Below are 23,839 nucleotides of genomic sequence, written 5' to 3' on the forward strand. Positions count from 1 at the left end.
ATACCTAAATAAGGTAAGGTAAGTACGGATCCGTATGCCAATGCTTGCATTCTTGGCCATCTCGATCTCGCAACGACCCGAAGTCGCTTCAAGCTCGACCACCATCACGCAACTCTGAACTCACACTCAACCTCCGCCGCTCATGTGGCTCTGCGACCGTCCGTTGTTCTTCTTTGAATTCCAACTTGAGAGGCAATCCAGATTCTTCAACCCAAAGTCCAGATCTCAACAGCCACTGTCTGGCTAAGAGCAGCCTCTCCACGCGAAATGAGATGAAGTCGCCACTCATGAAGACTGCCCGCCCTGTGGAAGAACTACCCGACGATGCTTGCACGTGCTGCGCGAGTAAAGGTAACACGAGGAGCCCGCGCCCTCACGCTTGCCACTCCTTTACCATGACGAAGGAACACGGCACGTAGCTTTTTTTCCGTGTAGAAGAGCCTTTTGTTCTAAAATCATAGCTAGAGCCGGAAGTAGGTGATACGACTCTTTCTTTGTGGTTCCTCCTCCGTTGCGAGTAAACGAATTCTCGGGTCGGGGGTGAGCATCTCGCAGTAGTACGTATACCCTAATGCCATTACCGCGTTGTGAAGTTGGCCACTGCTTTGTTCTGTTGGCTCTGAAACCCGAAGACGGGTAGATGTGGCGCTGCGCCATCATACACCCAAGTGTTCGTCCGTCTCGAGTCCGGATCGATGCTTCGTGCATGCAGTCGACAAAGTATCCCCGAATCTGCTCTGCTTCTATGAGTTGAGAGAAGCTTGCCCTTGGCCGTGTGGTATCGTTCACATAGCAGTGGCTTGTTCTTCCATTCGAGGGCGAACATTGTTTCCTCGCTCTCAAATCCCAAGGCAGTGTGATGGAGACGTGGAATATCCTGCCCGCCTCCAGCTCATTGTTACAATCGTAAGTTTACAGGAAAACAAGAGCGCGCTGTCTTTCGCTGTCAACCTCGGCGTATCCAGTAGTCACAATGTTATTATAGAGAATTCCATCGCAGACAAGGCGCACAGGATTCTCCTGTGATACGTACATAGAAAACCGTGTTCTGGATCGCATGTCACATTGTCTATGAGCAATTAATTACCTCCCAAACCTCTATACAATAACTTCCGTGTTAATGACGCCCCAATGCCGGCAATATTGGTAGCTCTTGAAGTTGTCTTAGCGGGGTATAAACGGCGTCCCAACCGGAAACCTGTCAAGACTTGTACAAGCCCATGGTCTACTATTGCTGATAGCTATACCTTTGCCCTAACTGTCCGTGCCCATACCGGGGCTGCCCTTGCGGCGCCTTGGCGTAGTCCGCTGGATTGTATGGCACCGACTGCGGGGGTTGGGAGGCCCGCCTGGGCGCCTGTGTATCGTCCTCGTGCTCCTCTTCCGTTTCTCTATGTGTCGTTAGCGGGGCGGGGTAAGACGAGTTGTCTAGCCCGGGGGACGGAAGGCCCGGCGACGGCAAGGCCGGGCGTGAACCCGGCGTTGTCCACTGCCCGCCAACGGGTCGGCTGGGACTGGTGCTGCGGTGCTGTGCCGAGTTAACAAACGACTCTCGGTCGCTGTGCGGAGGCGATAGACCGAATGTCTGCGGGGGTGACTGCCGGTCTTGTTGGGGCTTCGGAGGTCTGTGGTAAAAATCGCCAGGCATTTCGACGGGGGCCTGTGCTGGTGGACTTTCAACGTCGGCAGGTAGTTCCTGAGGAGCCGACTGGATGCTGTAAGCGTCCCCCCGTGAGCCCGCTGCAGATTCGGGTCGCTGGTAACCCCCATGCGCCGACTGTATCCGGGGGACCCGATACGGCACAGGTGGCGACCCCGGCGGTGGAGAGCCGCTGACGGAGGACGAATACCGGAGGCTGGTGGGAGAGGGGAGCGGTGATCGGAGCTGGGAGCTGCGGTCCGCCGGGTTGATCGTCCTGAGCTTCCCATCCTCGATCATGGCCTGAAGCAGGCCAGTATCCAGCAGTTCTGCCTTCTTGATCATGCGCCTCACCATCTCTCCGCCGGCCTTCTTGAGCTGCGACTTGACGAAGCTCATCACGGTCACATTGCACCTAATCTCGATGTCCTCCCTGAGGTACAGGCCGTCGGGCGGTGCGCCTAGCGCCCTCAGGCCGATTTCCGGGATCTCGGGCGGCTCCACGCCGGGCTGGTTACCCGCAATGCGATACGTGTTCCGCAGGTCGACCTGCATGGGAGCGTAGATGTGGGTTTGCAATCCCCATGGCATGTCATGGAAGCAGCCGTTGAACTTGATGACTGACGCCCCAATCCTGCCGATCCCCGGGACGAACTGGATGCGCTCTGTGATCTCATACCATGTCGAGTAGTACTCGTCCGTCTCGGCATTTTGTGGTGCTGGAATGGGCCTGTGTCCAATGACAAGCGGGTTGAGAGTGATGACCTCGGGGTGTGAGTGAAGGATGTCGATGGCCAACTGGCGAGGGATGAAGCCCGGGATGGGCGTGATAACGGTGAAGACGTCCTTCTTTCGCAACATTGCGGGGTGTTGGTGTGTTGGTAGCGGGGCCCAGGCAGCACAGGCAACTCTCTCTCTCTCGGCCGATGAGACGTGGCCGCGAAACGATGCGCGACGCTCAACTCTGATAAAACCCGGGGAATGTCGAGGGCCGAAGTTTAATGGAGGCCGTTCATCCAGCTCCGGAAATGAATAATTCCCAAGGAATCCGGTGGGAGTGGGCAAGAGACGCGGGAGGTCTTTACTCGAATTGAAGTTGGAGAGGCAAATGAAGCGCCAATTGTTCTGGCTGTTAATCGCTACCCGCGCGCCCTGTCCAACGTGAAATGTCGCCCACCAACCAAACGAGGGCTGCGTCACCAAGGACAGGGATAGCCGAGAACCCTCCACATTAGAGAGAGGCTTGGGCTTTGTTCGAGGGCAGGATGACGTGAGATCTATGTACATACCAAGGACTACAGAGTACGGATGTCGCTACCAAAAGAACTGGCTCACCGCCAAATTTGACCGGCAGAATGAATCCGCTAAAAGCAACATAAAGTACAGTGGGGCAAAGCACTATAGCCACTAAAGCCTAGACACTGTGGCCGATTGTTAGTGAAGATACCTTCTAAAACTTTAGCGACCTTGCATGGTACGTGCACAAAGGCGGTGAGCCAGTTCTTTTGGTAGCGACATCCGTACAGCGTACCATGACGCCCCGGCCCCGGCCAGCTAGAGAGCGATGCGGCAACACAAAAGTATCAAGTCGGGGATGGGATGAATGGGGATCGTGAGCAAGCGCTTCCCAGGTCATAACGCAAAGCCATCGACCCAGATTGATCTGTGGGCTTGATGGATGTCCAGCACTTCGGATGGGACCTGATCGTAGAAGATACATTCCTTCGTTGCCTATAAGCGGCAAGCGAGCTAGACACAAAGAAGTACTGTGTAAGAGGCGCCCCACAGGCGAGGGAAGCCTGCCATGTGCGATTTTCCGTGCGCCAAAATACGGTGTGCTTTGATGGTTAATGCCAAGCTCTTTGTGGGCAGAACTTTAGTGTACGGAGGATTCCGTAGTGTCTGTGCATGAGTACGCTACGGAGTACTCCGTATTGAGGAGCCCCACCAACCCCGCCATCCGATCATTGAATTTCGACTGGAGAGAGGCTTTGCCCGCCTGCCTTTTCGCACCTTGCTCATCGTTACCCTGGCAGCCACAACCCAGGTTCGTAAGCCAGCACGCATCGTAAAGCTGCTACTGGGTACCTCATGTTAAAGATGGCTTTGGCTTCAACACCGACCACTCGCCCGGATGGACAACCGGAACAGGCCGTTGCGGTCGTCTGCATCGGCATGGCAGGTGTGTTGGATGCCATCGACCTGCCCATCTTGAAATCCCTAACGCTATGTTGTAGGCGCCGGCAAGACGACATTTATGCAACGGATCAATGCCCATCTGCATGCGAAGAAGGAACCGCCCTATGTGGTCAATCTCGATCCCGCCGTTACGTACTCGCCGTATCAGAGCAACATCGACATCCGCGACTCTGTCAACTACAAGAAGGTCATGGAGGAATACAACCTCGGGCCCAACGGAGGCATCATGACCTCGCTCAATCTGTTCACGACCAAGGTTGACCAGGTCATTGGCCTTCTCGAAAAGAGAGCAGCGCCGGATCCGGAGAACCCGAACCGAAAACCCGTCAAGCACATCCTGGTTGACACGCCAGGGCAAATCGAAGCCTTCGTGTGGTCCGCATCTGGGAGCATTCTGCTCGACTCCATCGCCTCATCTTTCCCGACAGTCCTCGCCTACATCGTCGATACCCCGCGTGCTAGCTCCACGTCGACCTTCATGAGCAACATGCTGTACGCTTGCAGCATCCTCTACAAGACTAAGCTCCCAATGATCGTCGTCTTCAACAAGACAGATGTGAAGGATGCGTCCTTTGCCAAGGAGTGGATGACCGACTACGAAGCGTTCCAGCAGGCGCTGGACAACGATCAGAGGGGCAACGCTTTCGGCGGGGAGGAGGGCTCCGGCTCTGGGAGCGGATACATGGGTAGCTTGCTAAACAGCATGAGTCTCATGCTGGAAGAGTTCTACTGCCATCTCAACGTAGTCAGCGTCAGCTCGTTGAACGGCACCGGGATCGACGAGTTTTTTGAGGCCGTCAAGGAGAAGGCGGACGAGTTCAGGCGGGATTACCAGCCCGAGCTAGATCGGTTGCGCGCGGAGAAAGAAGAAAACAAGAGGAAGCAGAGGGAGAAAGAGCTGGAGAAGATGATGAAGGGCATGTCGATGGGTGACGCTCCTTCGTCTAGTGCGGTTGGTGATATCAAGGCGGATGATGACGAGATGGAGCCGCTGAGCTCGGACGAGGACAGTGATGAGATCGACGACGAGCAGGATGCGGAGGGTCTGCAGGCAAGGTACGAGGCGGCGATGTTGCACCAAGAAAACTCAGTTACTGCCGACGCTAGTTTTGCCAAGTACCTGCACTCACAACGTGGGCAATAACGGGCGGTATCTAAACACGGTGAAAAAAACGTTACGATCGGGGTCATGTATTGGAGGGATGGGTCACTCGGGGCATCAGCATCAGTCGGCGTTTGGATGATACCATTTGTAGGTAGACAAAGGTTTACAGCGAACCGAACAAAAGTGTATTTCCGTCATGGAACTTTCCCAAATATCGTATCCCAAAACGCCATTATCGTGACCCCATGCAAATGCCTCCCAGTTTGCTGGCGAACTGTTCAGACCGTCTCCCTCTCTCCGATGTTGGTCCGAGGGCCCCAAAACCGCCTGTAGAGTATCCCCCAATCGCCCACTCAGCTCATTATCGTGCTTCAAACTGTACCATCCTAGGGGAAAGAGTGTCACTATTACTCGCTCCTCCTAAGCCTCAATAAAAAGATCATACCTCTTTGTCCTCTCCTTGTACAGCACACGGGCGCCGCACTTCTGGCAACGAATCGCCGCGCCCTTCTCTAGCGGTACTCGTACTGCGCAGTCACCGCAGATGTAGTACATGGTGCCACCGCCCTCGGCGGCGTAGTCGCGTGGCGCAGGAGCGCCGAAGGAGCCGGTGCCGATGCCTGGCGCGCCGGAGACCGTGGGGACTTGGTACTCTTCGCGAGACATTATGTTTGCAGGAGACGGATCGTGAAAGGGTATTCAGCGCTGATGTACTCGGGCAAGTGGGTGTGATGGGTTGATGGCCGACGACGGATGGACAGAACTCGAACAGGAGGTTGCAGGTTCGAGGTGCTGGTCAAACGCTTCAATGACGGAGTCTCGGCGGAGGGGGGCTGAGCCTGACAAAGCGGCAGAAAATTTGGGCGGCGGCAGGCGGCAGAACCGAGAACCTCGCACAGGGCCCCTGCGGCTCCTCTGCTGCGGTTCGCTCGCGCGGTGGATGGGGCCGCGGAACGCTCGACTCACGTGGGGCCTTGCCTTGGCCAGGGAGTGCAGGGCCGAGGTCGATCCCGGCAGGCAATAACTCCGTACCTTGGGGCACGCGCCCTTGTGGTGGTGTGTTGTATGTACCGTACCGCCGCTATCACCAATCCAGGCACGCCAGGGAAGGGCGAGCCGAGTTCCGAAACTTTTGGTGCATGATTGATAATGCGTAGGATACCGACCGCTCAAAAACGGACACTGTCACCTTTACAAACATTGGATGATTTATTTTCCGCAATTGAGTCACGCAACCACGACCTACACCTTCCAAAATACAGAAAAGAGCATGGCGCCGGCGCCCAAAGACCATTATGCATCCTCGCTCCCGCCGGTCCCGTCATCCGGCTTCGACCCCGGCACTTCTCGCGGAGCCCAAACGGCCGTAGAGTCGGTCGCAGACTGTCCCTTCTGCCACATCGCCTCCGTCTTCTCTCCATACGACCCGGCCGACCCGCCGCCGTCCTCCTCGCCGCTCCTCAACCCCGAGCTCACGGGCCCTCAGCCGGCGACCTTCATCATCCTCTCCACCCCGCACCTGGTCGCCTTCCTCGACATCATGCCCCTCTCGATCGGCCACGTCCTCCTCTGCCCGCGAGCGCACCGGCCCAAGCTCACCGACGTGTCCCCGACCGAGTCGGCCGAGCTGGGCCGCTACCTGCGCATCCTGTCCGCCGCCGTCGTCGAGGCCACGGGCGTGGGCGACTGGAACGTGGTGCAGAACAACGGCGCCGCGGCCGCGCAGGTCGTGGCCCACATGCACTTTCACGTCATCCCGCGCCCGGAGCTGCGGGACAGGCGGAGCGAGCGGTTCACGGCGACCATGTTTGGGCGCGGGCAGCGGGACGAGCTGGACGAAGACGAGGCGGTCGAGTTGGCCGAGAAGGTCAGGAGCGCCGTGGCCGAGATTGTGAGGAAGGACGAGGAGGGATTTGCAAAGTTGTAAGCGGGGGTGGTTGGATGGTGGAAGGAACAATGAATAACCCGACCCGGGTTTTTAAGTGCTTATGAGTGTGGGGATGTCGTTTCGTTGTTACTGAACTTGCCGTTGCGTTCTCGTGAGCCGTGTTGCGGGAACGACAAACGACACGGAACAAGACCACCCCTTGGCATAACACATTCAACAAACACTTTGGGACCCAGTGAGTTTGGGCTTATTATTTTTTTTTCTTCTTGTTTTTTTCCCCGGGGGCTGTCTAACTCTTATCCACAGGACTCGGTTTTCTAGACCCCGCTACTCGTCATCGCCAAAGAACACCTTGATCGGCAGCCAGGCGTCGCCGCACACCTTGAACCGATCGGGGATCGCGTCAATCTTTGCCATCTCCTCATCCGTTAGATCCCAGCCGTCCAAATCAAAGTTGGCCTTGATCCTGTCCGGGTTCACGCTCTTGGGCAGCACACTCCAGCCCTTCTTCAAGCCCCAAAGCAGGAGAACCTGCTGGACGGTGCGGTTCTTGGCCTGGGCGATGGCCGCGATCGTCTCGTTCTTGTATAGCGGGGAGTCGCTGCTGCCGAGCGGCGAGTAGCCGGTGCAGTGGATGCCCTTCTCGGCGCAGTAGGCGACCAGTTTGGGGGACGGGTTGCCAGGGTGAAGCTCGATCTGGTTAACGGCCGGGACGATCTGGGGCCTGTCAGCATCCACTGAACATCACCTGGCTCGGGAACACGGCACTGCGTACCTTGCAGCTCGGGTCGTTCAGCAACCGCTCAAGGTTCTTGATCCCGAAGTTGCTGACGCCCAGGTTCCGGATCTTGCCCGTCTCCATCAGCTTCTGCATCTCGCGCCACGTATCGACAAAGTCCCAGTCAGGGTAATGCTTCTTGGGATCATCGGGATCCGTGCTGGATGGCCAGTGCATCAGGTAGAGGTCCAGGTAGTCCACGCCGAGGTTCTCGAGGGAGCGCTTCAGTGCCTCGGGCGCGCGCTTGTGCCACGGGTTGTCCAGCTTGGTGGTGAGGAAGATCTCCTCGCGCGGAACACCCGACGCGCGGATGCCCTCGCCGACCTCCTTCTCGTTGCCGTAGGCGAAGGCCGTGTCGATATGACGGTAACCGGCCCGCAGGGCAGCCTCGACGGCCCTGCCGACCTCACCGGGCTTCGATTGCCATGTCCCGAGACCAATGGCCGGGATCTCGGCGCCGGTGTTGAGCTTAAAAGTCTTGCTATCAGGTCAGGCTTGTAAGCATGGGTTGCCAGAATGTTGGGCTTCGGGGTAGCAGGAGAGTCGCCTACGAGGTGATCTTGGTTTGGGCCATGGCTACGTCCGGTCTTTACGCACAGCGTTTTCTGGGGGATGTTCTCTCCGAACCGCGCAGCAGAGAGGACAAATGCATCGGCTTTTTATTCACGCCTAGTCGATCGCCATGCGGGACAAGACTGGCTCGACGGGGCATTCGAACTGCTTCTACGGAGTATTCTGTTACCAATCCCCTCTGACGTCGACCTACGTGTACTGAACCCCGCACTTCACCAGGGCAGGAAAGCCCACCTTGGTCTTGAAGCTGAGCGGGGCGTTTCCCGGGTGGGTTGTGGAGGGCAAAGTTCGGCCGTAAGACCCACGATCGATCCGTCTGAAGAGCACCCGCGCCGACTCGACAACCCCGGCATCACGGTCCCGCTGCATGCGGTTGGGCCGCTTGGAAGGTTCTTGATTCCACCAATGTGGACCGCGCTGCGGCACCGCCCTCTCGGACTGACTCAGGCACAAGTACGGATTATTAATCTTGGCTGTTTCTTGAGCGTTACACTATCTCCGGCTGTCTCTGGAGGTCGGCGGTGGAACTTAGCCGCTCAAATAGCAAACACCTACCCCTGAATCGCGCGGACTTACCCGCACACTGTACTCCGTAGTGTAAGCACACAATCCAATCGCGGGGTCAGCCCGAAAGGCCCACGCACTCAGTACCGTATATGTGTACGTTATAGTTACTGTACATATGCATATACAGTCACATCCAAAAAGTGATTAGCCACATCAGGATTAGTAGGTCTTTTACACACCACCCCACCATCTTATAAGACATACAGCAATGGCAATACTAGGCATTTAAACACAGAAATAGGTTTCCTGATTCCTTAGAAAGTATAGAAAGAGCTTAGATATATAGGAAATTCAGTAGTATATAGCTCCTCCCTTGTTATAAATACATTCCTTATACCTATTTGTAAATAATAGGACTACCCTCTCCTAATCCTAGTATGTCAGTCTGTTCTACTCTTTATATAAGACCTTTTCTATATACCTAAGGTTATAAATTCTATAGTGCCGCTAGCTAATCTAAATCTTTATAATATACTAGAGGTTCTTCATAGGGTTCAAATCTAGGCTCTAAGCCGGCTATTCTAGAGTAACTATTTATAATATAGCCTTATAGTTCTAAATAGCCTTTAAAGTATAGTAAGTAGCCCTATCTTCCTACTAAACTACCTAGCCTTAAGCTTTAAAGACCTCTTTATAAAATAAATGGATATATTTATTAAGGATAAGCTAAATATATTAGCTAAAGTTTATCTAAGTCCCTTTAAGTAAAATAACTAACTTAGTGTTAGGAGGGCCTGCTGCTAGGCTAGTTGTCAAGAGAGGTAGCACTATTACAAAGGCCTTTCTAAGCAAGTTTGTACTAATCATAAGGGCAGGGGAAGTCAATTGTTCTAGGGCCAGCAGGCTGCCCATTCGTTGTCAAGAGAGGTAGCACTATCATGAAGGCCTTTCTAAGCGAGTTTATACTAATTACAGGGGTAGGAGAAGTCAATTGTTCTAGGGCTGGCGGGCTATCTATTCGTATCCCTTTTAAATTATAGTTATATGGACTAATCCTTAGGGAGGAAAACCTCCCTTTCAAATCTATAGGCTAATAGGTATATCTTATACTACGGATCGGCTATCCCCTCTTCTCGGCTGTGCCTTGATTATGCCTATTATAGTAGGGTTATACCCTTTAGTGCCTAGGTATAGGCCCTCTGGCTACTATGGCCTGGCTATAGGTATAGGTTAGCTTACATTTGTAATAACTTACTTTCCCCCTTAGTAGGCCTATCTATAGGCCTATAGGCTCTATTAAAATAGCTTTATTCTAGATGCTTATTTAGTAATAGTAAGTCGCTATTATTTCAGCGCTTTATTATTATAGCTTTATTTGCGATTTGTCACGAAAATATACATGCAGATGCCGCCTAAGCTACTAGCACGAATAGGCCAATCAAGTCAAAGGAACAAAAGGACCAATTACAACATAGGAAGCATAGTGATCACTACACTCACCAATGATCAGGGTAATCACCACCATAAGATCACTTACAATCACCGTAATTAGGAATGATCACTAAGATTATATATATATATAGATAGTCACTCGTTACAATAGACTCTAAGAGTTTACTAGTAATAGCAACCTATAAGAGATAACTCTAGTATTATTATAAACCCTTTAGCTTTACCAAATCCCTTAGATGACCTGCTTACTTATCTTACTTAATCTACCTTTGTCTAAACCCTTTTAGAAGAAGTCTAAGTTAGGTTCGTTATATATTGCTATTACTCCCTTTGTTCTGTTATAGTTTAGAACGGAGGTAACTTCGACCTTGATATTGATATAGCTACTAACGTTATAGCTAAATAGCTGCTTACCTAGTTTAATTAACTCTATTAGCAAATCTAGGAGTTAGACTAAAGAGACAAGGCTACTTAAGCTTGAATTAAGGAACTCGAGAACGGCGAAAAGCACTTATAGAAACTGGTTAACGAGGCCTATACTAAAATTAAGGCACTTAAAGGCGCTAAAGCGAGCCGTATTAAGATCGAACTACCTGGCAAATACGGAGGAACTAAGGAAGATCTTATAGGATTCCTAATAAACCTCTGATCTTACTTCTGGCTTAATAATAACAAGTTTCTAGACGATAAAGCTAAAGTTCTCTATATAGCTATAAGACTAGAGGGTAAGGTATTTAGATAGTTCGAGCCTATATAGAATGACTATCTTACTAAGGAAGACAAAGATAACTAAGATATATTTATATAAATAGTCTTTTGATCCTATAATCGTTTTAAAGAAGAGCTTTAGAAAGTTTTTAATAACAAAGATAAGAAGATTTATATATAAGAAAGACTTACTAATCTCTAATAGACTAAGTTAGTAGCCTCTTATACTATATAGTTTAGATAGGACATACTTAAGTCTTAGCTTAACGATAAGGCATTAATATAATTATTCTATAACGGCTTAAAGGAAAAGGTTAAAAACAAGCTATATAAGTATAATTAGCCTAAGACCCTGGATAAATATATTATATAGGCTATTAGAATTAATGATCGACTCTATATATAAGAGTAATAGAAATAACGTCAAATAAACGGAACTATAGTTAAGGCTAATAATAAGAAAAAGTAAATATATATTAGTATCTTATATGGGATATACCCTAAAGCTATAGATATAGATATAGCATAGAAGTAGGATTAGAAGAAGACGACTAAAGATAAGTCTAATATTACCTACTATAACTATAGAAAGAAAGGGCACTATAAGCGAGAATATCAAAGCCTAAAGAAAGAGTAAAAGACAGTCTCTAGAAAGGAAATTATAGCTATCGACGAAACTACTAAGGACGTTATCGAAGTAGCGGCTACGAGCTACAAAGACAGGGGCAGTGATACAGACAGTCTTAGACACGATGGCAATGGTAAAGACAAATAAGCACTATATTCCGAACTAGTCACTATAGACCTAGAGACAGGTTTTGCTAAATAGGATATGGTAGGAGAATATATACCGCTAATTTCGATTTTCCTAGCCTTAAGGTAGTAGGGTTTTACAGTTACATAAAGGTAGGATAGATCGTAGACAACTAATACCTAAGGAATCGAAAGACCTGGACCTAATGTTTTATTCCTCTAGGAATAAATCGAATAGTACTATAATAAAGTTTTCTAGCTTAATATAGAACTATACGAACGGGATAGACACTTGATTCGACTTGTCTAGTAGAGTAATAAGATAAGGGACGAGACGAGGGAACTCTAATATATTATAGAAACTATTAAAGGAGGATAGCTTATAATATATAATAGGCCTAATAGCTATACTAAATACCTTAATAATTAGTAACTTAGTAATGATATATAGAACCTGGAATACTAGTTTATACGTATAAACTATAGAAAAGATAAGTATATATAGGAAAGCTATTAGAAGAAATATTCCTATCTTAATATTAGGGTACCTATAGTCTATATATAATAGAAAGGATTTAGGAAAGAATTCTAATACCTCCTAGGTAACGCTATACGACTATACCCTTAATATAAGGTATATATATAAGTGCCTTAGTTCTAGTGTATAGTATACAAATGCCGATATTACTTCTATAACAAATTCGAAAACAATCACTAGCCGACCTGACAAGGAAATAAGAATAGAAGCTTATACCCTATAGAATAGGTCTACGATATAAGAAACAGAGTAGCCAAATTGCTCTAGAAGATCGAAGCCCGTGATCTAGGAAGCATTATAATAGTTCTAAAACGAGCCTAGCCTAGGTACTATCACGGAAATATACATACAGGACGCCGCCTAAGCCGCCTTCCCCGACAAGCCAATGGGATAGTAGGCACAAACAGACCAATTAGGAAAGGATCACGCTTAGCAAAGTAATCTATACACTATAAGATCACTATCACAGCCGTAATCTAGACGACAAAGGATCACTAGATAAAGAGTAATCCCAGGATTATATATATATATAGATAGTCACTCGTTATAGTAGACTCTAGGAGTTCACCAATGATAGCAACCACAACCTACAATCACAAGTACTTATACCAAGCATCACTAACCATTATAGAAGACAACTCTAGTATTATTATAAACCCTTTAGCTTTACCAAATCCCTTAGACAACTTATACGTTTGTCCCATTTAACCTACCTTCGTCTAAACCCTTTCAGAAGAAGTCTAAGTTAGGTTCGTCACACGTTGCTATTACTCCCTTTGTTCTATCATAGTTCAGGACGAAGGTAATTTCGACCTTGACATTGATATGGCTACTAACATTACGGCCGAATAGCTGCTTGCCTAGCTTAGTCAACTCTAGCAGCGGATCTAGGAGTTAGACTAGAGAGATAAGGTTGCTTAAGCTCGGATTAAGGAACTCGAAAACGGTAAGAAGCACTTATAGAAGCTAGTTAACAAGGCCTATACCAAAATTAAAGCACTCGAAGGCGCCAAAGCGAGCCGTATTAAGATCAAACTACCTAGCAAATATAGAGGAACTAAGGAGGATCTTGTAGGATTCCTAACAAACCTCTAATCCTACTTTTAGCTTAATAATAACAAGTTTCTAGACGACAAAGCTAAAGTCCTCTATATAGCTACGAGACTAGAGGGCAAGGTACTTAGATAGTTCGAGCCTATATAGAATGACTATCTTACTAAGGAAGACAAAGATAACTGAGATACATTTACGTAGGCAGTTTTTTAATCTTATAACCATTTTAAAGAAGAGCTTTAGAAGGTTTTTAGTGATAAAGATAAGAAGATTTATATATAAGAAAGACTTACTAGCCTTTGATAGACTATGTTAGTAGCCTCCTATATTATATAGTTTAGATAGGATATACTTAAGTCTTAGCTTAACGATAAGGCATTAATATAACTATTTTATAATAGCTTAAAGGAAAAGGTTAAAGACAAGCTATATAAGTATAACCGGCCTAAGACCCTAGATAAATACATTATATAGGCCATTAAAATCGATAATCGACTCTATATACGAGAGTAGTAGAAACAAGGTCAAATAAACAGAACTATAGTCAAGGCTAATAATAAGAAAAAGCGAGCATACGTTAGTACCTCGTATAGGACGTATCCTAGAGCTATAGATATAGATATAGCATAGAAGCAAGACAAGAAAAAGATAGCCAAAGACAAGTTTAACGTTACCTACTATAACTATAGAAAGAAAGGACACTATAAATAAGAATATTAAAGCCGAAAGAAAGAGTAGAAAGTAGTCCCTAGAAAGGAAATTACAGCTATTAACGAAACTACCAAGGACGTTATCAAAGTAGTAGCTACAAGCTATAAAGATAGGGATAGTAATATAGATAGTCTCGGACATAATAGCGACAGTAAAGACAAATAAGCACTATACTCCGAACTGGTTATAGTAGACCTAGAGATAGGTCTTGCTAAATAGGACACGGCGGGAGAGTATATACTACCAATTTCGATTCTCCCGGCCCTAAGGTAGTAGGGTTTTATAGTCATACAGAGGTAGGATAGATCGTAGATAACCGACACCTAAGGAATTAAAAGACCTAGACCTAATGTTCTATTCCTCTAGGAACGAATTAAATGGTATTGTAACGAAGTTTTCTAGCTTAACACGAAACTACGCGAATAGGATAAACGCTTGATTTGACTTGCCTAGTAGAGCGATAGGATGAGGGACAAGATAAGGGAACTCTAACGTATCGTAGAAACCATTAGAGGGGAACAGCCTATAATATACGATAGGCCCAATAGCTATACCAAGTATTTTGACAATTAGCAACTTAGCTACGACGTATAGAACCCCGAGCACCAGTTTATATACACGAACTATAGAAAGGATAAGCGTATATAGGAAAGCTATTAGAAGAAATACTCCTACCTTAGCATTAGAGTACCTATAGTCTATATATAGTAGGAAGGATTTAGAAAAGAATTCTAATACCTTCTAGGCGACGCTACGTGATTGTACCTATGACATGAGGCATATATATAAGTGCCCTAGTTCTAGTATATATCATATAAATACCGATACTACTTTCGCGACAAATTCGAAAATAATTACTAGCCGACCTGACAAGGGAATGAGGATAGGAGCCTCCGCCCTATAGAATAGGTCTATGATATAAGAAACAGAGCAGCCAAATTACTCTAGAAGATCGAAGCCCGCGATCTAGAAGGCATTACGGTAGTACCAAAACGAGCCTAGCCTAGTTACTATAGAATAGGACGAGACATATAGGACTCGTGCCAGAGTAACGACTGCCTCTACTACGCGGACGAAAAGAAATCGCGGATCTAGGAGCGTTAGATGAAGCTATAGTACGTACGACGAAAAGCAGAATAGACCTAATGGTAGGAAGCTATAGGTACTTAGTAGCTCATAGAAATAAGTATAATTAACAAAGCTACTATTAGCCAAATAACTAAAGAGGTTAGCACTAACCTAGGAAACGGGTCAGGGCCCTTCAAGGGGCCTGAAAACTATTAACGCCTATATAATGGCAAGTAGTAGCATAATATAAGAGGAACTAGTGTAAGAAACTACTATATTAAGACCTCCTAGTAGAAACATAGGAAATCGCTACAATCTTTAGATGACGGTAGCAAGACAAGCGATTATAGATAATAGTATAATAGAGATAGCACAAAATGCTTGTACTAGTAGATAGTAGAGCAGAGATAAACCTAATTTCGCCAACGCTTATAAATTAGCTACAAATACCCTAGAGAATAAAGCAGGAGCATAGTATAGTCAAAGGGCCATTTCTAATATAATAGGTATATAGGGAGACCAAACTAATTAATATCATTATAGCAAGGAAAACTATAGTAGTTATATTTAGCATTATAGATATAGGTAATAACAAAGACATAATATTAGGATTACTATAGTATAAAGATTATAACCCGGATATTAGCTAGAAGAATGGTAGCTACCTATAACCCTAAATAGAGTCATATTTAACTAGCAAGATAAGGAGCACACAAGGATCGTAAGCAGACAATGCTTAGAGGAAGGCATGTCCTATAGATCTATCGCAAGAGACAAACAGTGGCAGGCAGACTACTATAGACTCTAGAAGAAGCGGTATAACAACATTAACGTTACGATAGGAGGAACAAGCTGAACCACCGATAGCTGTTCTCTCCGTTAACGAATGCGGAGCACTATAACTAGAGTAGTAGGTTAAGACAGGAGAAATCGCCAGCATTGCTATAGACGGAACCAAGTTCGTATACTATTAGAAAACCGAGAAACGAGATAAGACTAGGAAAGTACCAGAGGAATACGAAAGATACCTAGCATTTAAACCAAAGTATCTAGAAGGGTTACTAGAACACGGCCTATAGGATTATAAGATTAAGCTTAAGGAAGGAGCATAACTAAAGTTCTTTAAGATTTATTATACGAGCTAGATATAGAACGAAGAACTTAAGCGATATTTGGAGGAGAACCTTTAAAGAGAATATATCTGCCTGTTAATATTACTAGTAGGCTACCTAATCCTATTTATGCCTAAGAAAGATGGAAAGCTACGGTTATATGTTAACTATTGGCAACTTAATAAATAGATTATAAAAAACCGATACCTATTACTGCTAATCTCATAGCTCCGAGATCAGTTAGCAGGAGCCTAATATTTCACGTGTCTTAACTTGCTATCGGCCTATAACTATATATAGATCAAAGAAGGCAATAAGTAGAAAACGGCCTTTAGGACACCCTATAGCTACTATAAGTACCTCGTCATGCTATTTAGACTTATAAACACGCTAGTAACGTTCTAAGCCCTAATTAATCAAGCTATCTAACCCTTTCTCGACAAATTTACGGTATATTATTTCGACAATATACTTATCTTCTCTAAAACGATAGACAAACACCAAAAGTATATAAAAGTAATACTAGACACGTTATACGCGTATAAGCTATTAGTTAATAAGGAAAAGAGCGAATTCTACATTAGGAAGATAGTATTTTTAAGATATAAAATATCCCTAGGATAAATTCGGATAGAACCTTTAAAGGTTAAAGCTATTAAGAATTAGCTATAACTAACGTTAGTTATGGAAGTATAAAGCTTTATCGGATTTGTAAACTTTTACTAGATATTTATTAGGAACTTTAGAGCGATTATATGACCTTTGTACGAACTTACTAAGAAGAACGCTAAATTCCAATGGGAAGAATAGTACGAGCAAGCATTTACGTAAATCTGTGATGCCATTAGTAAAGATCTAGTACTAGTGCTACTAGACCCTAAGAAGCTATTTAAGGTAGAAACAGACGCTTTAGACTATGCTATTAGAGGATAATTAGGATAACGAGACAAACAAAGGAAGCTATATCCTATAGCCTTCTTTTTAAAGAAGCTTAATAGACTATATCTTAATTATCTAATCTATAATAAGGAACTACTTACGATTATTAAAGCTTTTAAGGAATAGCGACTATACCTTAGCAATATAATCGAACTAGTATAAATATATATAGATTATAAGAACTTACAATACTTTACAATGACAAAGGAGCTTAATAAATGATAAATATAATAGGTAGAATTCCTTATAGAATTTAATTTTGAGATCTACTATAAGAAGGGCAAAGAGAACGTATAAGCAGACGCCCTAAGCCGACAAACAGATTATATAGAAGGACGAACAGAAACAACGCCACCGTTATTCAAGGAACAAATAGACGGAACGCTACATCACGAAATATAGACACCCGTAGAAGACGATCTACTTGACTCGTTCCTAGAATGTTACGTAATCTTTCGGGAAGAAAGGATCGACAAGGTATAATATCAAGCAACACCTAGACTAGTGGTACCTAACAAAGTAGAAGAAAAAGATAGGAAACTCTAGTACCAAGGTAAAGTATATATTTATAACAAAGATCAATAGCTACAAATGATTCGAGAACTCTATAAATCAAAACTTGGAGGATATAAAGGAGTTATAAAGACTGTCATATAAGTCAAGAAACACTATGACTTTCCATAGTTAACGATACGAGTCAAGGAAGTCGTATGGAGCTATAATATCTATAATTGAAGCAAAACGGCACGATATAAGCTATATAGGCTACTTTAGCTACTGCTAATAGCTAACAAACTATAGAGTTTAGTTACAATAGACTTTATCACGAAACTGCCAGAATCTAAGGATACGGCTATAGGGGTAATCTACGATAGTATTCTCACTATAGTAGATCGCCTAACTAAATAAGCATACTTCTTTCCCTATAAGGAGTCCTAAATAGCTAAACAGCTAGCAGATGTAATCTATCGGCAAGTTGTATCAATGTACACTTAGCCATAGGAATAGATTACCGACAGAGACACCAAGTTTGTATCGAAGTTCTGGCAAGCGTTAATATAATGATTAGGCGTCAATAGTAAGCTATTAACGGCATATTACCTATAGACTAATAAACAAACGGAGCGACTAAACCAAGTTATTAAATAGTACCTCTGTTCTTACGTTAACTACTAGTAAGACGACTAGATTATACTATTACCAATAGTATAACTTGCTTATAATATAACGCTAACAGAAACGACCAAAGTCACACCGTTCTTCACAAACTACGGATATAAAGCAGACCTTAGGCAAGGACTAGAGGTCATAGTGCCGAGAGCAATAGTCAAAGCAAAACAAATGTACGCACTATATAAGAAGCTTAAAAAGGAACTTAAGTTTATTAGAACCAGAATAAAGAACTACTATGATAAATATAGGCTTAAGGGACCTTACCTAAAGAGGGGAGACAAAGTCTACCTAATCGTATAAAACCTATAAACCAAACGACCAAGTACAAAGCTAGACTTTAAAAAGGTCAGACCCTTTGTTATCAAGGAACGAATTTCGACATCTAACTACCGACTATCGTTACCGTCATCAATACGATTACGGATAGATGTTTTTCATATTTCACTTCTCGAACTAGCGCCGAAGAATGCCAAAATCGCTATGAATATTGAAGCAGAGGACGAAGAGAAAAAATAGGACATTAAAGAAATTCTAGATTTATATATTATTAATAGGGAACTATAGTATCTAATCAAATAGCTTGATTTTAGACTAGAGGACAACTTATAGGAACTAGTCAAGAATTTAAACTACCCTAAGAAACTAGAATAGTTCTACCGGCAGAACCTAGATTGATTAAAGGAAAACCTAGGACAGAATCAAAGATAGCGCCCTAGTTAATAACGTCAATATTACCATTAAGCTATATACCTAGAACCGCCCCTAATTCCTACTGCTCTACCTCTTCCAATTCATCTAAAGATACAAGACCCCGGTAAACTATCTCTGACCCCTGAGATAACAACGATCGCTTTTGACGACAAATACGGTCTAAATAAGCTAGAGACTCGTCTAGACGACACTATACTTTTACCAACAAATCGCGGTCAGCACGGAGAGCCTCCTTAACATCTTGTTCTAATCGGTCGAGGCGCTTCGATTCGTTTATAATATAGGATACTATAGAAGTTAATATAGGAAAAATACATTAATAAGGGAGTACTAACAAGACAAGACTAGAACCTTAGAACTATTATACAACCTCCTATAACGAATATATTTACTGTAACGAGAAGAACTCTCTATTATATGGTAATAGAGGCCATAAGAAAAACAAAAAGAACAAGGCATTACTTCGAACCCTAGCTTATTAATAGCAGTAGCTAGGGCAATACGTTCCTCGGTTTTCATAGACCTTTTTATTAAACGCTTTACTATACGAGACATATTATTAGTAGTATATAGAAGAAAGAGGGAAACATAGGAGACAACTTACTAAGGGTTATTAGCACTATTTAAAACGGCCTAAGATAGGCTTTCGGGTCAAAAGCCTTAAAGGAGGGGCATCGTGCTACGGAAATATATATATAGGATGCCGCCTGAGCCGCCTTCCCCGATAAGCCAATAGGACAGTAGGTACGAACAGACCAATCAGGAAAGGATTACGCTTGGCAAAGTGATCTATACACTATAGGATCACTATCGCAGCCGTGATCCAGACAACAAAGGATCACTAGATAAAGAGTGATCCTAGGATTATATATATATATAGATAGTCACTCGTTACGGTAGACTCTAGGAGTTCACTAGTAATAGCAACTATAACCTATAATTACAAGTACTTATACCAAGCATCACTAACCATTGTAGGAGATAACTCTAGTGTTGTTATAAACTCTTTAGCTTTACCGAATCCCTTAGATGACTTATACGTTTGTCCTGGTTAACCTACCTTTGTCTGAACCCTTTTAGAAGAAGTCTGAGTTGGGTTCGTCACATGTACTACGAAATAGGACGAGATATATGGGACTTATACTAGAGTAACGATTACCTTTATTATATAGATAAAAAGAAATCGCGAATTTAGGAGCTTTAGATAAAGCTATAGCATATACAATGAAAAGTAGAATAGACCTAATAGTAGGAAGCTATAAGTACTTAATAGCTTATAGAAATAAGTATAATTAATGAAGCCGCTATTAGCTAAATAACCGAAGAGGTTAGCACTAACCTAGGAAACGGGTTAGGGCCCTTTAAGGGGCCCAGGAACTATTAACGCCTATATAGCGGCAGGTGGTAGCGTAGTATAGGAGGAACTAGTGTAAGAGACCACTATATTGAGACCTCCTAGTAGAAATATAGGAAATCGCCGCAATCTTTGGACGACGGCGGTAAGACAAGCGACTATGGATAATAGCATAATAGAAACAATACAAAATGCTCGTACTAATAGATAGTAGAGTAAAGATAAACCTGATTTCGCCGATGCTTGTAAATTAGCTATAGATACCCTAGAGAATAAAGCAGAAGTATAGTATAGTTAAAGGGCCATTTCTAATATAATAGGTATATAGGGAAACCGAACTAATCGATATCACTATAATAAGGAAGACTATAGTAGTTATATTTAGTATTATAGATATAGGTAACGATAAAGATATAATATTAAGGTTACTATAGTATAAAGATTATAACCTAGATATTAGCTAGAAGAATAGTAGCTACCTATAACCCTAAACGGAGTCGTATTTAATTAGCGAGATAGGGAGCACACAAAGATCGCAAGCAGACGATGCTTAGAGGAAGGTATATCCTACGGATCCACCACAAAAGACAGATAGTGGTAAATAGACTACTATAGACTCTAGAAGAGGCGGTATAACGACATCGATATCGCGATAGGAGGAACGAGCTAAACCGCTGATAGCTATTCTCTCCGTTAATAAATACGGAGCACTGTAATAGGAGCAATAGGTTAAGATAGGAGAAATCGCTAGCATTGCTATAGATAGAACCAAGTTTATATACTATTAGAAAACCGAGAGACGAGATAAGACTAGAGAAGTACTAAAAGAATATAAAGGATACCTAGCATTCGAACTGAAGCATCTAGAAGGACTACCAAAATACGGCCTATAGGATTACAAGATCAAGCTTAAGGAAGAAGCATGACTAAAGTTCTTTAAGATCTATTATATAAGCTAGACTTAAAACGAAGAACTTAAGCGATATTTGGAGGAAAACCTTCGAAGAGGATATATCTACCTATCGATATCGCTAGTAGGCTATCTAATCCTATTTATACCTAAGAAAGATGGAAAGCTATAGTTATATGTTGACTATTAGTAACTTAATAAACAGACTATAAAAAATCGATACCTGTTATTATTAATCTTATAGCTCCGAGATTAGTTAGTAGGAGCCTAATATTTCACGCGTCTTAACTTACTATCGGCCTATAACTATATATAGATCAAAGAAGGCAATAAGTAGAAAACGGCCTTTAGGATACCCTATAGCCACTATAAGTACCTTATTATGCTATTCGGACTTATAAACGCGCTAGTAATGTTCTAAGCCTTGATTGATCAAGCTATCTAATCCTTTCTCGACAAATTTGCGGTATATTATCTCGACGATATACTTATCTTCTCTAAGACGATAGATAAACACCGGAAGTACGTAAAAGCAATACTAGACACGCTATATATATAAACTATTAGTTAACAAGAAAAAGAACGAATTCTATATTAGAAAAATGGTGTTTTTAGGATATAAGATATCCCTAGGATAAATTCGGATAGAACCTTTAAAGGTTAAAGCTATTAAGAATTAGCTATAACTAACGTTAGTTATGGAAGTATAAAGCTTTATCGGATTTGTAAACTTTTACTAGATATTTATTAGGAACTTTAGAGCGATTATACGACCTTTATATAAACTTACTAAGAAGAATACTAAATTCTAATGGGAAGAATAATACAAGTAAGCATTTACGTAGATCCGCGACGCCATTACCAAAGATCTAGTACTAGTACTACCAGACCCTAAGAAGCCATTTGAGGTGGAAACGGACGCTTTAGACTACGCCATTGGAAGACAATTAGGATAACGAGACAGACAAGGAAAGCTATATCCTATAGCCTTCTTTTCGAAGAAGCTCGATAGATTATGTCTTAATTATCTAATCTATAATAAGGAACTACTTATAATTATTAAAGCTTTTAAGGAATAGCGACTATACCTTAGCGATATAATTAAACTAGTATAGGTATATATAGATTATAAGAACCTATAATATTTTACGATAATAAAAGAACTTAATAGACGATAAATACGATAGGTAGAATTCCTTACGGAATTTAACTTTGAGATTTGCTATAAGAAAGGCAAAGAGAACGTATAAGCAGATATCTTAAGCCGACAAACAGATTATATAGAAGGACAAACAAAAATAATACTACCGTTATTTAAGGAATAAATAGACGGAACGTTATATTACAAAATATAGATACCCGTAGAAGATAATCTACTTAACTTGTTCTTAGAGTATTATATAATCTTTTAAGAAGAAAGGATTAACAAGACATAGTATCAAGTAGCACCTAGACTACTAGTACCTAACGGAGTAGAAGAAAGAGATAGGAAACTCTGGTACTAAGGCAAAGCATATATCTACGATAGGGATCAATAGCTATAAATGATTCGAGAACTCTACAAGTCGAAACTCGGAGGATATAAAGGAGTTACGAAGACTATCATACAAGTCAGGAAACACTACGACTTTTCATAGTTAACGGCACGAGTTAAAGAAGTTATATAGAACTACGACATTTGTAATTAAAGCAAAACGGTACGATATGAGCCGTATAGGCTACTTTAGCCATTGCTAATAGCTAACAAACTATAGAGTTTAGTTATAATAGACTTTATTATGAAGCTATTAGAATCTAAGGATACGGCTATAGGAGTAATCTATAATAGTATTCTCACTATAGTAGATTACCTGACTAAATAGGCATACTTCTTTCCCCATAAGGAGTCCTAGATAGCAGAATAGTTAGTAGACGTAATCTATCGGCAAGTTACATTAATATATGCTTAGCCGTAAGAATGGATTACCGACAGAGACACCAAGTTCGTATTAAAGTTCTAGCAAGCGTTAATATAACGATTAGGCGTTAATAGCAAGCTATTAACAGCATATTATCTATAGACTAACGGACAAACAGAGCGACTAAACCAAGTTATCAAGTAATACCTCTACTCTTATATTAACTACTAGCAAGATAACTAGGTTATACTATTGCTAATAGTATAACTTGCTTATAATATAACGCCAACGGAAATAACTAAAGTTATACCGTTCTTCGCGAACTATAGATATAAAGCAGACCTTAGGCAAGGACTAGAGATTATAGTGCCGAGAGTAGCAGTCAAAGCAGAACAAATGTATATACTATATAAAAAGCTTAAAAAGAAACTCGAGTTTGTCAAGACTAGAATAAAGAACTACTACGATAAACACAGGCTCAAGGGACCTTACCTAGAGAGGGGAGATAAAGTCTATCTAATTATACGAAACTTACAAACCAAACGACTAAGTACGAAGCTAGACTTTAAAAAGGTTAGACCCTTCGTTATCAAAGAACGAATCTTAACATCTAACTACTGACTATTATTATTATTATCTATATGACTATAGACAGATGTTTTTTATATTTCACTTCTCGAACTAGTACTAAAGAACGCTAAGGTTGCTATATATATCGAAGCAGAGGACGAAGAGGAAGAATAGGACATCGAAGAAATTCTAGATTCATA

At 43.2% G+C, this 23,839-nt stretch overlaps 4 protein-coding genes across 4 annotated transcripts; 2 read left to right on the plus strand and 2 right to left on the minus strand.

The window, feature by feature from the left end:
* Positions 1 to 901: 901 nt before the first annotated feature.
* On the minus strand, positions 902 to 2,812 carry MYCTH_2310716 (uncharacterized protein). Its single transcript, XM_003666148.1, has one exon. It carries the CDS (start codon positions 2,498 to 2,500, stop codon positions 1,229 to 1,231), a length of 1,272 nt encoding a protein of 423 aa, XP_003666196.1. The 5' UTR covers positions 2,501 to 2,812; the 3' UTR covers positions 902 to 1,228.
* Positions 2,813 to 3,672: 860 nt separating this feature from the next.
* On the plus strand, positions 3,673 to 5,737 carry MYCTH_113239 (uncharacterized protein). The gene is made up of 3 exons (XM_003666149.1): positions 3,673 to 3,821; positions 3,877 to 5,329; positions 5,389 to 5,737. The coding sequence occupies exons 1-2, from the start codon at positions 3,731 to 3,733 to the stop codon at positions 4,980 to 4,982; spliced, it is 1,197 nt and encodes a 398-aa protein (XP_003666197.1). The 5' UTR covers positions 3,673 to 3,730; the 3' UTR covers positions 4,983 to 5,329; positions 5,389 to 5,737.
* Positions 5,738 to 6,213: 476 nt separating this feature from the next.
* On the plus strand, positions 6,214 to 6,870 carry MYCTH_37799 (uncharacterized protein; the record flags this gene model as incomplete). Its single annotated transcript, XM_003666150.1, has 1 exon — positions 6,214 to 6,870. The coding sequence occupies one exon, from the start codon at positions 6,214 to 6,216 to the stop codon at positions 6,868 to 6,870; it is 657 nt and encodes a 218-aa protein (XP_003666198.1).
* A 288-nt stretch (positions 6,871 to 7,158) lies between these two features.
* On the minus strand, positions 7,159 to 8,356 carry MYCTH_113236 (Aldo/keto reductase-like protein; the record flags this gene model as incomplete). The annotated part of the gene is made up of 3 exons (XM_003666151.1): positions 8,161 to 8,356; positions 7,607 to 8,090; positions 7,159 to 7,548 (listed from the first exon to the last, which is right to left on the minus strand). The coding sequence occupies exons 1-3, from the start codon at positions 8,181 to 8,183 to the stop codon at positions 7,159 to 7,161; spliced, it is 897 nt and encodes a 298-aa protein (XP_003666199.1). The 5' UTR covers positions 8,184 to 8,356.
* Between the last annotated feature and the right edge of the window lie 15,483 nt (positions 8,357 to 23,839).

This window comes from Thermothelomyces thermophilus, chromosome 6 (genome assembly GCF_000226095.1).
Source record: "Thermothelomyces thermophilus ATCC 42464 chromosome 6, complete sequence".
In the NCBI taxonomy this organism is placed as follows: domain Eukaryota; kingdom Fungi; phylum Ascomycota; class Sordariomycetes; order Sordariales; family Chaetomiaceae; genus Thermothelomyces; species Thermothelomyces thermophilus.

What these genes read in the sequence shown, in the direction of transcription:
- MYCTH_2310716 (XM_003666148.1), bottom strand. Translation starts at nt 2,500, where the DNA reads ATGTTGCGAAAGAAGGACGTCTTCACCGTTATCACGCCCATCCCGGGC.
- MYCTH_113239 (XM_003666149.1), top strand. Translation starts at nt 3,731, where the DNA reads ATGTTAAAGATGGCTTTGGCTTCAACACCGACCACTCGCCCGGATGGA. An exon ending in CGTCTGCATCGGCATGGCAG is followed by an intron (nt 3,822 to 3,876) that starts GTGTGTTGGATG and finishes GCTATGTTGTAG; the next exon opens with GCGCCGGCAAGACGACATTT.